This window comes from Prosopis cineraria, unplaced genomic scaffold (assembly GCF_029017545.1).
Source record: "Prosopis cineraria cultivar Desert tree isolate PC_DT_omini unplaced genomic scaffold, ASM2901754v1 PC1784, whole genome shotgun sequence".
NCBI lineage: Eukaryota > Viridiplantae > Streptophyta > Magnoliopsida > Fabales > Fabaceae > Prosopis > Prosopis cineraria.
The window spans coordinates 1,540-14,300 of record NW_026557109.1 but is presented as its reverse complement, the minus strand read 5'-3'; the positions used below and the strand labels follow the sequence as shown (position 1 = coordinate 14,300).

Below are 12,761 nucleotides of genomic sequence, written 5' to 3'. Positions count from 1 at the left end.
GAAGAGTAATTATTCATTAAAAAATATAAGATATTTTTTAAAAAGTTTGATGTTAAAAATATAAAATATTTTTAATATTTCAATGGGTAATTAATGTTTTTTTCTCAAAAGTGCTGTAATAAATAAATTATTATATTTTTTTTAAAGTGAAACATATATTAAATAAAAATATAAAAAAATAATATTAATTTAAAAATAAATAATTATTTTATTGAGAGCTGGATTCAATAAAAAAATATTTAATATTTTTAAATAATATTATTTAATTGTTCAAAATTATATTAGTCCACGTAATAACAGCAAAACTAAAAAGTTACCGCACGTTTCTTCGAAATTAGAATAGAACTTGCTCAATGGCTGATGATGCATGAAAGTCAGTGTACAATAGTCTCATTTTTTCCAATCCCAACTATAATTTTTTCTCAATCAAGTATTATTTTAATATTTTTATTTAAATTTAAATATCCAATAATTATTTTTAGAATTACATAATAATGTTATTTAATTATGAACTAAGAATCAGGATTTCTTACCAAATAAAACTATAATTATAATAATAATATTATTCGACAAAAAATTAAACTAATATTATTAAATTTTTTGGTCAAATAACATTGTTATTTTGTATTTACAAAAAAGGCCTTGCTTGAATTTCAGTTTATTGGAGGGGCAATACGGTCAATTCAAAAAGAGAATGACGTCTTTAACCCGAACGGAAAACGCCCAAACAAAACGAGTCTTACGTCTCTCTCTCAAAGTCCCCAAAAACCAAAAACCTTCGTTCTGAAGCTCCTCTTCCTTATATATCTCTCTCTGTCTGTTCCTCTTCGTGTGCTTCACGAATTGTCCCGATTTTCAATTTCCATCTCTCTTCTCTTCTCGGGATCGAGCCCTCTTGATCTCTGTGTCAGTTTGAACAATGCCGTTTACGTAAATCTGCTAGCAAGACGAAGAGGATCTCGCTTACTGTAGCTTAGATCACAGTCGACGACCCAACAAACTACTCAGGCACCGAGTCAAGCACGTCAAACCCATTCAGCATATGGGTTCAGTGCCGTCAACTCCGCGCAAGAGCGGTGCATTCTCACAGGACACGGCGGAGTATCTTATCGGAACCTTCGTCGGTGGCGAGTCTTTCCCGCTTTCCTCCGAGTTCTGGCAGAAATTGCTCGAGCTTCCTTTCGATCTTCGATGGCCTACCGACCGTGTTCACCACGCCTGCGAGCTGCTGGGTGAGTGATACTACAATTACTACTTGTAATCATTTACTAGGATAATAATGATTTGAAGGGGAAGCTTCAATTGGCTGCTATAGTTCTCAATTTGTGGCTAATTCCATTACCTAAGAATCATGGTCTAATATAATTAGTAGGAGCCGATACATTAGAGAATAGATTTTAGGCTGAAAATGATAATTACAAGAAGTTTAGCATGCTTTTGTGATTTCTCTGTTGAACTTTCTAGTTCAAAAAAATGAATACACTCGTGAATTAATACACTGGATGCTAACGTTCTGTTTTTCTGGCCCCAAAGTGCTGGATAGAAATGCTCATTTAACTTTGGACCCAAATTTTTCTGGTTAAATGCTAATTTTGGTGTTAAAGGGAGCGCATTTTTTTTCTCATATCATAGTCATTATTCAAGACCACTTGTTGCCAAATAGATTTGTTCCTGTTCACTCCATCATAATAATATTTGACTCTTATGCTTGTTTCCTTGCATCTTTCTTGCAGTGAAAAAACAATCATCGCACCAAACATCTTTCAAAAATTTTGTTCCATCTAGCATGTTACTTGCAGGAATCCATGTCAACATCTGGTGTACCACCAGTGGTTTATGAAAAGGCTGTTAATGCGGTGTACATCACTTCAATATTTTTGAAGCACTTGATTGAAAATGTCAAAGGTGATGATGATCTGGAGTTACATCTTTTGCTAGATGAAAATGAATCTATACCTAAGGATATCTTGGGAGGTATGCAACGTTCATTGTTATGTTAATACAACTTTATGAGGTGATATTTTCCTAGTACTTTAGAATGCTTGTTTTTCCGTTCTCTTTATGTTTTGAGTTAAATAGAATACACGACACAGTTAATTTCAGTGATCTGGCTGTGGGGCTTCCACTAGCTATATTCATTAATCAAATTAAGATCTGCAAATTGAAAATCAGTTTTAATATGAAACTTGATGAGTATGTGATTTTTGGTGCTTTTATGAATGTCAATTGGTGTCAAGATTGAAAATTTTTTGGTGCTCAAATATGTTGTGATATGTCTCTCCATTGTATGTATTTTCGACATTTTTTGTGTATATTTTTATATATATATACTTTAATCTTAATGCAGATCAAACCATTGAAAATCTTGTCATGCGGAATGTGCTGACCTTTATAACATCAGTAGATGTGAGGTATTTAATAGCTGGAGCTGTTAGTTGTTTTTGAGCCTCGACATAAATTACCTATCTTAATATGATATTTTTCTACTCTAGTTCCATCACATATCTCTTGCATCTGGAGCTGCTTAATTTCATGCTTATTGCAATGTCAACTCAGCTTCTCTGTGGGTCATCTCCCAGACCAAATGATGTGAACCCATTTCTTGATGCAGCTATGTCTCAGGTCAGCAGATGAAATTGTAGCATGAAACTTGGGTTGACAAATTACTCACTAATTTGACATTGGTGTACTGTTATTTTTGCAGGATAGCTCTCTAGTTAGTTCTTTTGTGCGCAGACTACTACTAAATTATATATCCCGGCCCAATATCCCTTTTAATCGAGCATCTTATTCCATCTTTAATGAAGGAAGTGAGAGGGGCGTTTTACAGAGAGTCGGTTCTGCAGCTGGTATGGTGACTAAATAACATTAATTGTCTTATATCTGCAAGATTCTAATTTACAAGTTGGAGAGTAATTGAGTCTTTTGTCACTTTTCCCTTTCCCTGCAGCAAATTTTGTTTTACTGCCCTTTGGTTATTTGATCAGTTCAAGCAGTGGGGAATCAAGAAGTCCTTTAGCAGATAGCAGTCTTCATGTGCTTCTTGTTCTCATTCATTATCACAAATGTGTTGCGAGCAAGGACTATAATGCCAATGAGAATGACAAAACTGCTATGTTGGATGCTTTACAGAAAGAAATAACTTACTTTCTGACAATCCTTACTGCAAGGCCTTAGAACATGCAACTGATTTTGAATGTAGTGTATCTTTTATTTCTATTCATATTCTTTTGGTTGATTCAGAAGGCTTGCCATTTTGATCAATGCTCTGTTTGCAGTGGATCGTGTAGATGTTGAGGGTAATGCTAGCAGTGGTCCACATGTAAAGTTGCCTTTTGCTTCATTATTTGATACCCTTGGCACGTAAGTAGTTGACTATTTGTGTGCATCTTGAACCAATTAATTTACCATGTCTGGATCTTGCTTTCCTATTTTTTTTATTGGATTATGCTCCAGAATATGTATTGAAATTCTTCCACTGAGTTTTGTGCTCTACTCAGAACATTTTTTTAACTAGTTATTCCTCTGCAGGTGCTTGGCTGATGAGACTGCCGTACTACTGCTATACTCATTATTGCAGGGGAATTCTTCCTTTCTGGAGTATGTCCTGGTGCGGACTGATCTGGATACATTGGTATGATGTTGTAGCTTAACTCTCTTCTATGGAAGAAAATTGAAATGAATATAATTCACATAGAAGTCAGTGGAAGAATTTTCGGAGAAAGTTTGGTTAAAGCTTTATAACTTAGAAAACATGGATATCTAATATCTTCACTATCATATCAGTAACTTCCTGTTTCTGAAACCAACAGTTGATGCCCATCCTGGAAGCATTATACAATGCTTCACGTAAGACAGCAAATCAAATTTACATGTTGCTGATCATACTTCTTATACTCAGTCAGGATTCTTCTTTCAACGCCAGCATTCATAAACTGGTAAGAAAATTCTGTGTTTTGGCATTGGGTTTTACCCTAAAACTTCATGTGTTATGTTAATTTGGCATATGCATGAACAGGTATTGCCTGGTGTTCCTTGGTATAAAGAACGTCTCCTCCATCAGACATCTCTTGGTTCTCTCATGGTTATAATTCTCATCAGAACTGTACAATATAATTTGTCCAAATTACGGGTATGAGTCATGAACCTCATTGAGCTATTGCTTTACTTGCTTCAGTTTATTCAAAGTGACATTTCCTGCTGATTGATTGTGTAATTCAAACTACTCCCTCTAGTCCTAATTATAAGACACTTTAAACTGTTTCACACATTTAGAAAAAGTTAGTTTTTTGCTTGATATCATAAAAAAATGATATGTAATTTTATTTTCACCCTCGACTTTAAATAATGATACAACTATATTAAATACTTTTACGCTAATCAAGAAAGGGTAAACTTGGAAAAAGTAGTTTATTCATTACAAAATTTCATATATTTTGGACTAAAAAATACTTCTAGAAAGTGTCCTATAAATAGGACAGGAGGGAGTATATGGGATTTGTATACTGATCATATGATTGTTTAACTATTTGTTGACTGTACAGTTTTGAAGTTTCGTTTGGCCAGATATAACTTTGAAGTTTAATGCTATTGATTGCGATGGATTTTTTGTGACACAAAATCTTCTCTACTAAATCTGACTCAACTTGTCAACAGAAGGAATTCCTTCTCAAAAAGAACCTAATTGGACTGGCTTCTGATGCTAAACTGCATCTCCCATAGTTGTTTTTGACCTTCACTTCTCTTTTTTTATTTTTTTTATTTTTTTTGAACTTTTAAAAAGAATGACAATGTTTGGGGTTAGACATTTGAGTTCTTATGGTTAGGTAGTCACTTTTGCTAGCCAAGGGAAGAAAAAGATATTCAAATCTGGTTTCCAATGATTATCATGTTTGATTTGTAAAGGAAAGAAAAAGATAGCTGCATTTTATTTATATCAGATCTTGGGCTTGGAAAGATGAAAACCTGCTGCCCTAAAAAAGAAGGGGGATGGGAGGAATGAGAGCTGAGGAAATCATAAAGGAAATCTCTGCATAGCTTTTCAATTGTAGTTCTTTCCCTAATCTGAATTACGTCTCTAATAATAGAATCTTTTCATTCATGCTCAAAGAAAACCAGTCTTTTATTTGGCATGTATTTGACTGAAAAATATTTCTTGTCCTGATTTCTTCCCTTACCCCACTTGTGCAGAAAAAGAATAAAATCAGTATGGAATACTCCTTTCAGTCCTATTTATAATACACTTTTACCAAATCTCACGGATTAAGAAAAGTGGTTAAAATTAGTTAAAAGTCTTGATTTAAAAAAAAAAAAAAATCTGTAGGAATCCCAAATTATCCTTAATATAAATTCTTAATTTTACCTTTAAATCTTGAAGTCAAACATGCCACCCAAATGAACCAATTGGATATGTGGCCATTTTTGACAGTAATTCATTAATGCTTTATCAAGTTTTATAAGGTGTTTATTATTAAGGACCAAACAAAACTTCTAAAAGGTGGCCTATATTGAGGACTGGAGAGAGTAGATGTTTAGTTTTGAATTTGCATCTGTCAACTAATTTAATTAGTTGATGGTAACTAGATAGTCATATTATTGAAAATAGTAATTATTTGCATAATGTACCAATTGGCATGTATTGGTGCTTTCAGTCTTAGAAAAGGTTTCCTATATTATTATTTTATACTTTTTTTCATTGGAGGAAGGAAGGATAGAGGGGAAAAAAATCATTCTGTTGTGCCTTGAATATGATAGGATGTGTATCTCCATACAACATGTTTAGCAACTTTGGCAAACATGGCGCCTCATGTCCACCGTCTGAGTGCATATGCATCGCAGAGACTAGTTGGACTTTTTGATATGCTATCACGCAAGTATGTCACAGCTCTTGTCATTTATACTGTACTATCTCCATATTTATATTTATATATTCAAGAGTAGCTTCTATTTTTTCTGGCCTAACTGTGATCATATCATTGCTTCTCATTAGGTATAACAAATTAGCAGATCTCAGACATAATAAACTTCATACTGGAAATGGCAACTCAGTTGAAGGAAACGGCCTCATGGAAGATATGGTATATGCTTTGTTCTTTGCTTTTTGTGGTTGTTATTTTCACTTTATATTCCTTTCGGTAAATCGTATTGTCTTTCAATGCAGTCAACTGAATTGCAAATTTACACTGACTTCTTGAGGCTTGTACTTGAAATCATAAATGCTATATTGAGTTATGCTCTGCCTAGGAATCCTGAGGTATGATTTGATTGATTGTAGATTCTATGCCATCTATTTTGATTTGGTTCCTTTAGTCTACAATATTTACCTGTAGATACTTATTTCATATCTGTATGGGGCAGGTAGTATATGCAATAATGCACAGGCAAGAAGTTTTTCTGCCATTTAAGAATCATCCACGCTTCAATGAGTTGCTTGACAACATTTATACTGTATGTTTCATATGTTTTATTAAATCTTCATCATACATACGTCCTTTTGAAAAGCTTTAAACTCTTTACTGGAGAAAGATTCACTTTTCTCCTGTTGCATTTGCGAAACTCATCTTTGCATAATACATCATGGTTCCAATGTTTGAACAATGTAATCAACATGATGATTGCAGGTGTTAGATTTCTTCAATAGTCGTATGGATGCTCAAAGAGGGGATGGTGACTGGTCAGTCAATGAAGTGCTTCAGGTGATAATTGTCAATTGTCGATCTTGGCGTGGTGAAGGGATGAAGGTAAAATGAGAAAGAAAAAATATCTAATTTGTTGCTTACTTGTGAAGTGAATTATCTCGACGAGCATTACTTTTGTGGTTTACATGAAGCGTAGCTTATATGTTTTTAGCAGATGTTTACTCAACTGCGCTTCACATATGAACAAGAGAGTCATCCAGAGGAATTTTTTACTCCTTATGTCTGGCAGCTAGTCTTATCCCGATGGTATGATTTCTTCCACTTCTTATCCACATGTTCTCATGACATGTTGAATTTATTTACTTCTCTTGCAGTTTGAAACTTGTCTAATATATACACACTTGCGTAGGAACCTAACTTTTTTCTATTCTGCATCTAAGTTCAATGTGTTGGTTATTATAGTACCAGACTTGGATAATCTTCATGAAGGGTTCACATATCCTCCATTGAGGGATTTAGTTACTCACAAAGAGATTCTGTTGCTGATTAGTGATTATAAGCTTTTTCCATTTCCCTCCTACCTACTTTTTCCCTCAATTTATGCACATGTAACTGATGCGAGCGATTAATTATGTCTTCAGCGGATTCACATTCAACGCAGCAGCAATAAATTTGTTCCCAGTTGATCTTCCTGCGGAAGTACGTATCCAAATTTCTGTTAGATACACATATCACATGCAGTTCTTATGCTACTCATTTAGCAAATGAATGGCTTGTTTCTTTACAATGTTTACATGGTTTTGGCATTTGATTTGGTTATTGAAATATTATCTCAGCATTCTGTGCGATATATAGGTGGGAACTTAGTGGAAGTTCCGTGCAATTAAAGGGAAATTGAGGAACAAAATAAGGATGGGTAGAAAGAGAATAAGTGGACTCTATGCACACTTGTATACCATTTTTGTCTTTTCAAATACATAGAATAGATGGGATCCACTTAATTGGTTTTCACTCCTCACTCTATTTTTCTTCCCCTGCATTGAATTCAATATTTCTGTTGGTCATGGTCCAATGTGCTCTTAGTTTGTCTGCCGAATTGGAAAGTTCAATGCATTTTGTGGTGATATTTGTCTAATGTAACACATCCAACAGCGTGATAATCAAATAGATTTTGTGAATCAGATGGAGAGGGATGATTTAAATTCTTCAACAGCTCAGATCTGTTTTATATTTTACAACATGCAACATCTACTTATAGATGCAGCATTTAGACTTGATGTAGAGATGTAGTGTGGAAAAATGTGGGGTCTATTTGGTTACTAGAAAGGAAGAGAATGAAATGGATTAAAGTAATAAAAATAAAAATAGAATAATCAAGATGTGGATGAGAGAAAAGTGAATCATGTTCATTAGGGAGAAGAGTAATTTAATTCACGAGGTTGAGAGTCATCATTTATAAGATTTGTGGAAGATGTGATTCTTACATTTATGGTATGTGTTATTAGATTTTATCAAGCTTACCATGAGGTGAAAAAGCAATTCAGTTGTCTTTTTTTTTTTTTTTAATTTCTTTATTTTATTCTATTCTTAATTTTTTATCCTTTTAAGCTATAGTAGACATTCAAATTCGGTTGATCCCATATTAGGTGTGAATGATTGACTTGAGTTAATAGCCAGATTTGATGATTGAGTTGTAATGGGAAAATCGACTTGTTTCAGGAACATGCGGATGGAGTGGAGGCAAGCACACTTCCAAACGGGGATCTTGAGAGGCCAGCGTATCAGGTTGATCCATAGCCAGTTCGCCATAATAATATCATGAGTTAGTTTTGTTGGCGAATATCTCTATCTGTACATAACAAGTAGTTGGGAAATCGAGATATACGTGCTGATGATGTTCTTATTCTTTTCTGTTCATAAATTTGTGAGTGTAGAGGTTCATTTCATTATTATGAAAAAGAAAACGAGGTATACGTGTAATAAATAAGTGATGGTGATGCATATCTTGGTGTCGTATTTGTCTATTTGAAGTGGCACATATTGTTTTTTTTTTTTGGGCACACTTTCTGTTTTTTCAGGCAAAATTTATGTATTTAGTCATATTCAATATATTTATATATAATCAAATCAAGATTTATGAAATTTAATGTATTAATAATATTAATAACAAAAGTTTGTTATAGAATAAATAATTTATAAAATATTTATATATTTTAATTTAATTATAAACAAGTATCATAAGTATGAAATTAAATAATATAAGTTTTCTCATTTTTTTGATGCGTCCATCTTGTGCTTCATAATCATATAAACTCATAAAAGAGGGCTAAGTCTTTTTCATAAAAAATTAAAAAAGAAGGCTAAAATAAAATAAAGAAAAGAGAGAGAGAAAAAGGAAGGCGTTATTATAAAGAAGTGATATGAAATGTTGTCTCTTTTTTTTTTTTGAAAAAAAATGTCACGCTAGAGAGGTTGAAATTGGGACATGACAAAAGCGTACACTAGCGTGTATGTGTGTGTGCATAAAAATTTCACATGTAACATTAAAATTTATGTTTCTTCAATAAAAAATATATTTAAAGTATCAAAATGCACCGTCAATATTTTTATCAATGGTTCTAGTTCTTTGATAACGGCCCATTTTCCTTTGATAAATTGATTGATGAGGTTTTCAACACAAGTTTTTGCGCTCATTGAAAATGTTAATATTATATTTTTAAATAATTTATTATCATCGTTATAATTTAATTTGTCCGCAAAGATGAGATTAGATTGATGTTGCAATTTAAATTTATTTGAAAATGTATTCGCTAGGTTCAATTGAGTTTACTAATTACTAGCTTTTCTAACTAAATTACTAGTATAATATCTTTTTGTTAAACGTTGAGAACAATAATGTTATTTAAATATTCGTTTAGTCGCATTTTTCTTTTTTCTTTTTCGGCAACCTACGAGATTATTGCATTAAAAAATTTTAACTTTTATTGTCATCATTTTTCGGCTAAAAAGATTTTCCTACCTTCTATTTTCATGGAATAATGAAGGAATTAGCTTGGCTTCAACACGGACACGTATTTAGTAGAAGAGTAATAAATCCAGTGACTTAGTGTACTGGTAATAGTAATTACAATTTACAAACAGCAACTTTTTTTTTTTTTTCCATTCCTTTTTGTTGAGCAGATAGTCAAACAAACATGGCTTCAGAAAGTTTTCATATTCCTAAAATTTAATTGATAACTAATATGATAATTTCAAGTAAATGCAAGTAAAATCACACAAGGCTCCCTCCTTTGACATATTCAGTGAAAGCTAGTGCAATTAGTCCAAGCATCGCGAATCTTCCATTCCAGAGCTCTGCATCGGAAGACATGAATGATTGAGATTTCGATTCCACGCTCACTCCTTTGAACAATGGAATCAGCGATGCGAGAGATAGCACGACGCTTGTCCCCAAGAACCACGGAATGCCTCCGTCGGCGATCTGAGCGAATACGTCTTGCCCTTTCGCTACTTCCACCGCCATTGCCGCCACAAACCCTATCATCGCCAATCTCCCGTTGATCCTCTCCGGTGCTGGTCCGCTGAAGGCTAACACGTCCGAGAATTTCGTGCTCACCTGCTTCTATTTACGGTGATCAGTTTATATCATCTAGCAAGGTCAGATCTTATATTGCAAAAAATCACTGACAGAAATATAGGAGGTGGAAAATTATGATCAGGATTTATATTTCGTTTAAACTAATCGGGTTTTTACAGCTTTAGATAGGACCGCATGGGCGAAGCTTTTGTCTCGTGTTACAATCTCTGCCAGTATATCATGAATTTGTCGTTTTATATACATAATTATACAAAAAAAAAAAATTCTAGCATATTTGGAACCAAAACATGTATTATTCGAAGCAGAGTGAGCAAATTATCGTTTCAACTGGCCGAAATTTTTCAATTCGGATTATTTGATTATTGTTAAGATTTATATTACGTGTATTATTAGTTACGTAGTGTCGGGGAAAAAAATTCTCAGGAATCTGAAACTACATTCTTCAGGATGAAAGGGAAACTATACTCATTCGCAGATACTTAAGGAGAAAACTGTTTCACCTAGAGCTCACCTTCTTGGGTGACGGAGAAGAGGTTGTCTGAGGTGCCTTCTCTTTCATTTCTTCCTGAAAATAAGTAGCAATGACATGAAAGAGTAAGTACCACAATTCCCACGTTTACGAGACAATTCTACTTAGATCATTAGTTAGAATATTATCAAGACTATGTTATCGCTGTTTGTGTTGAATATCTTGTAACACATAAGTATATTCATGATTATCAGGAGGTGAGAGTGGGAGCAAACCAATACCTCAGCCATTGATCGAACTCTAAGGCTAACATTCCTGCGCAAGGTTGGTATGTATGTTGCGGGAAGGCCGAGCTGGTTCACCCTGGACCTGTTAGAAAGGCGAGAAACAGGGCTCGCCAAGAGAGATTGAATGGCATACGAGGCAGACATATCTAATTGGAAAGAGAGAAAATTTTCTGGGTTGGAACGATTTACTTTATCTCTGGTATAGGAGCTCCGTTTGATCAATCTGCAAATGCTAGATGAAGTGAGTGTGCTTATATAGAAAAGAGGGTGCAAGTAGGGTGGTGGATATTTTGGTTCCACGTCATAAGGTATCGGGGTCCTAAAGGTCATTGGTTCACGTGGATGAGCTTGTCCACACATGGAAAAAGCAAGAGGCGTGGCTCTCTTATGGACCAGGAGGTGCTTCTCAGTGAATCTGAGGTTCATAATGGTTGCACACTTGGAGCGTTAAGGACTTTGGGTTAGGCCGACACTAGAACGTTCCATTAGCTTCCACATAATTGGAGGTACGATTTTAATTAATTAATTGAAAAAACAAAACTTCTTTAATGCATTTATAGTGTATTAATTAAAATTCTCTACAGTTAGCACTTGGAAAGTTAGGATAAACTTACCTTCTTGTTTTTTTTTTTTGTTTTTTTTGGTTTTAAATATATCTGACTTACATTTGGTATTCTTTTTCAAGACACGCTATGATATTTTTATTTATTATGACCATTGTGCATTGCGCATAATATTGAAGCTGAACAGAGTTCAAATTAAAAAATTAAATGATACAAGGGAGAGAAAATATGATATTTTATTTCATTTTAAAAATATTATCCAATCATTATTATATAAGCGAAGTGATTTTTTTTTTTTTTTGGTTTTGTTGGGGGGGGGGGGGATGGGGGAAGCCAGGGGACTCTCCTGAGTCCTATGGCTGCACACTTTGGAGCGTGCAGACTTCAATTGCTTCAGGCCTTGCATTGGCCTATAGATAATTGGAGGTACTTTTTTTTTTTAACCATAGATAATCGGAGTTAACTAAGCAATTAAATATTTTTAACTTTTGTTGACCTGTAGTTAAATATTTCTAACTCAATTATACTGTACATGCAAAAAAAAAAACTCACTTATACTGTATTAACATTCTTTCCAATTAATAACTAGAGTGAGTTTTTATCCAAAAAAAAAAAGTTACATTATGTTTTTAAGTATTTGTATAATTTATACTCGATATTATTTTTGTTCTGAAAATATCATATAACTACTTCGAAATCGATTATATTTTTGAAAAGTTTCCCTGCATATTTTTATAGCATCGAAGTCAACTCTCAGTTCAACATGTATTCTTTTTTAAATAAAATAAAATAAAGTAATGTAGCTGTCTTTACTGTTACATTAAGTCATTAACCAAGCCTTACTTCAAAACAAAACTGATTTAATTGTTATGCGCAAAAAATGCATTCTGCCTTAACCACCTTTGGTGGAGAGGGATGTGCAAGAATTGAATACATTGAACCTCCACAATGAATAATTAAATATCAATGCATGGATTTTATTCAATGTACTTCACTTTTTCCCCTGAGATTCACCACATAATAACATAATTAAGAGGATTCAACAAGATAACTTAACTCCTAATCCGCATTACTAGTTGGTTCCTTACTTAGGGGAGTGATTACTGGCAAATCGTGAAAGGGGGGAAAAGAGGATTGTGTATGGGTTGGTGTTTGTTTACCTTAGTAATGTAATGCACCCTAATCAGCATCGCTTGTGGTAAGTAA

The 12,761-nt window shown here is 33.7% G+C and overlaps 2 protein-coding genes and 1 long non-coding RNA gene across 5 annotated transcripts; 2 read left to right on the top strand and 1 right to left on the bottom strand.

Moving 5' to 3' along the window:
- Positions 1-774: 774 nt before the first annotated feature.
- On the top strand, positions 775-8,639 carry LOC129300878 (uncharacterized). The gene is given in 20 exon segments (XM_054939479.1): positions 775-1,227; positions 1,664-1,667; positions 1,734-1,974; positions 2,348-2,411; positions 2,493-2,622; positions 2,705-2,849; positions 2,951-3,145; positions 3,148-3,198; positions 3,279-3,363; positions 3,532-3,634; positions 3,813-3,938; positions 4,019-4,132; positions 5,755-5,873; positions 5,990-6,077; positions 6,161-6,253; positions 6,358-6,447; positions 6,621-6,740; positions 6,853-6,944; positions 7,280-7,337; positions 8,358-8,639. Coding segments are annotated over 20 exon segments (2,181 nt in total). The 5' UTR covers positions 775-1,042; the 3' UTR covers positions 8,436-8,639.
- A 1,129-nt stretch (positions 8,640-9,768) lies between these two features.
- Positions 9,769-11,227, bottom strand: LOC129300876 (early light-induced protein, chloroplastic-like). Of its 3 annotated transcripts, none has more exons than XM_054939476.1 (3): positions 10,987-11,227; positions 10,748-10,801; positions 9,769-10,260 (listed from the first exon to the last, which is right to left on the bottom strand). In XM_054939476.1, the coding sequence occupies exons 1-3, from the start codon at positions 11,134-11,136 to the stop codon at positions 9,910-9,912; spliced, it is 555 nt and encodes a 184-aa protein (XP_054795451.1). In that variant the 5' UTR covers positions 11,137-11,227; the 3' UTR covers positions 9,769-9,909. The 3 variants fall into 3 exon arrangements, with proteins under 3 accessions (XP_054795451.1, XP_054795452.1, XP_054795453.1); XM_054939477.1 differs by having other exon boundaries at positions 9,769-10,257; XM_054939478.1 differs by having other exon boundaries at positions 9,769-10,254.
- LOC129300877 (uncharacterized) lies at positions 10,254-11,601 on the top strand. Its single transcript, XR_008590848.1, has 2 exons — positions 10,254-10,830; positions 10,960-11,601. It is a non-coding gene; the product is annotated as an uncharacterized LOC129300877 (long non-coding RNA).
- Positions 11,602-12,761: the final 1,160 nt, after the last annotated feature.

Bases quoted from the DNA above. Each gene is read 5' to 3' on its own strand.
- LOC129300876 (XM_054939476.1), bottom strand. From the start codon at position 11,136: ATGTCTGCCTCGTATGCCATTCAATCTCTCTTGGCGAGCCCTGTTTCT. The intron at 10,802-10,986 runs GTATTGGTTTGC...ACTTATTTTCAG, and splicing joins GAGTTCGATCAATGGCTGAG to GAAGAAATGAAAGAGAAGGC. The intron at 10,261-10,747 runs GTGAGCTCTAGG...CACCGTAAATAG, and splicing joins CTTCTCCGTCACCCAAGAAG to AAGCAGGTGAGCACGAAATT.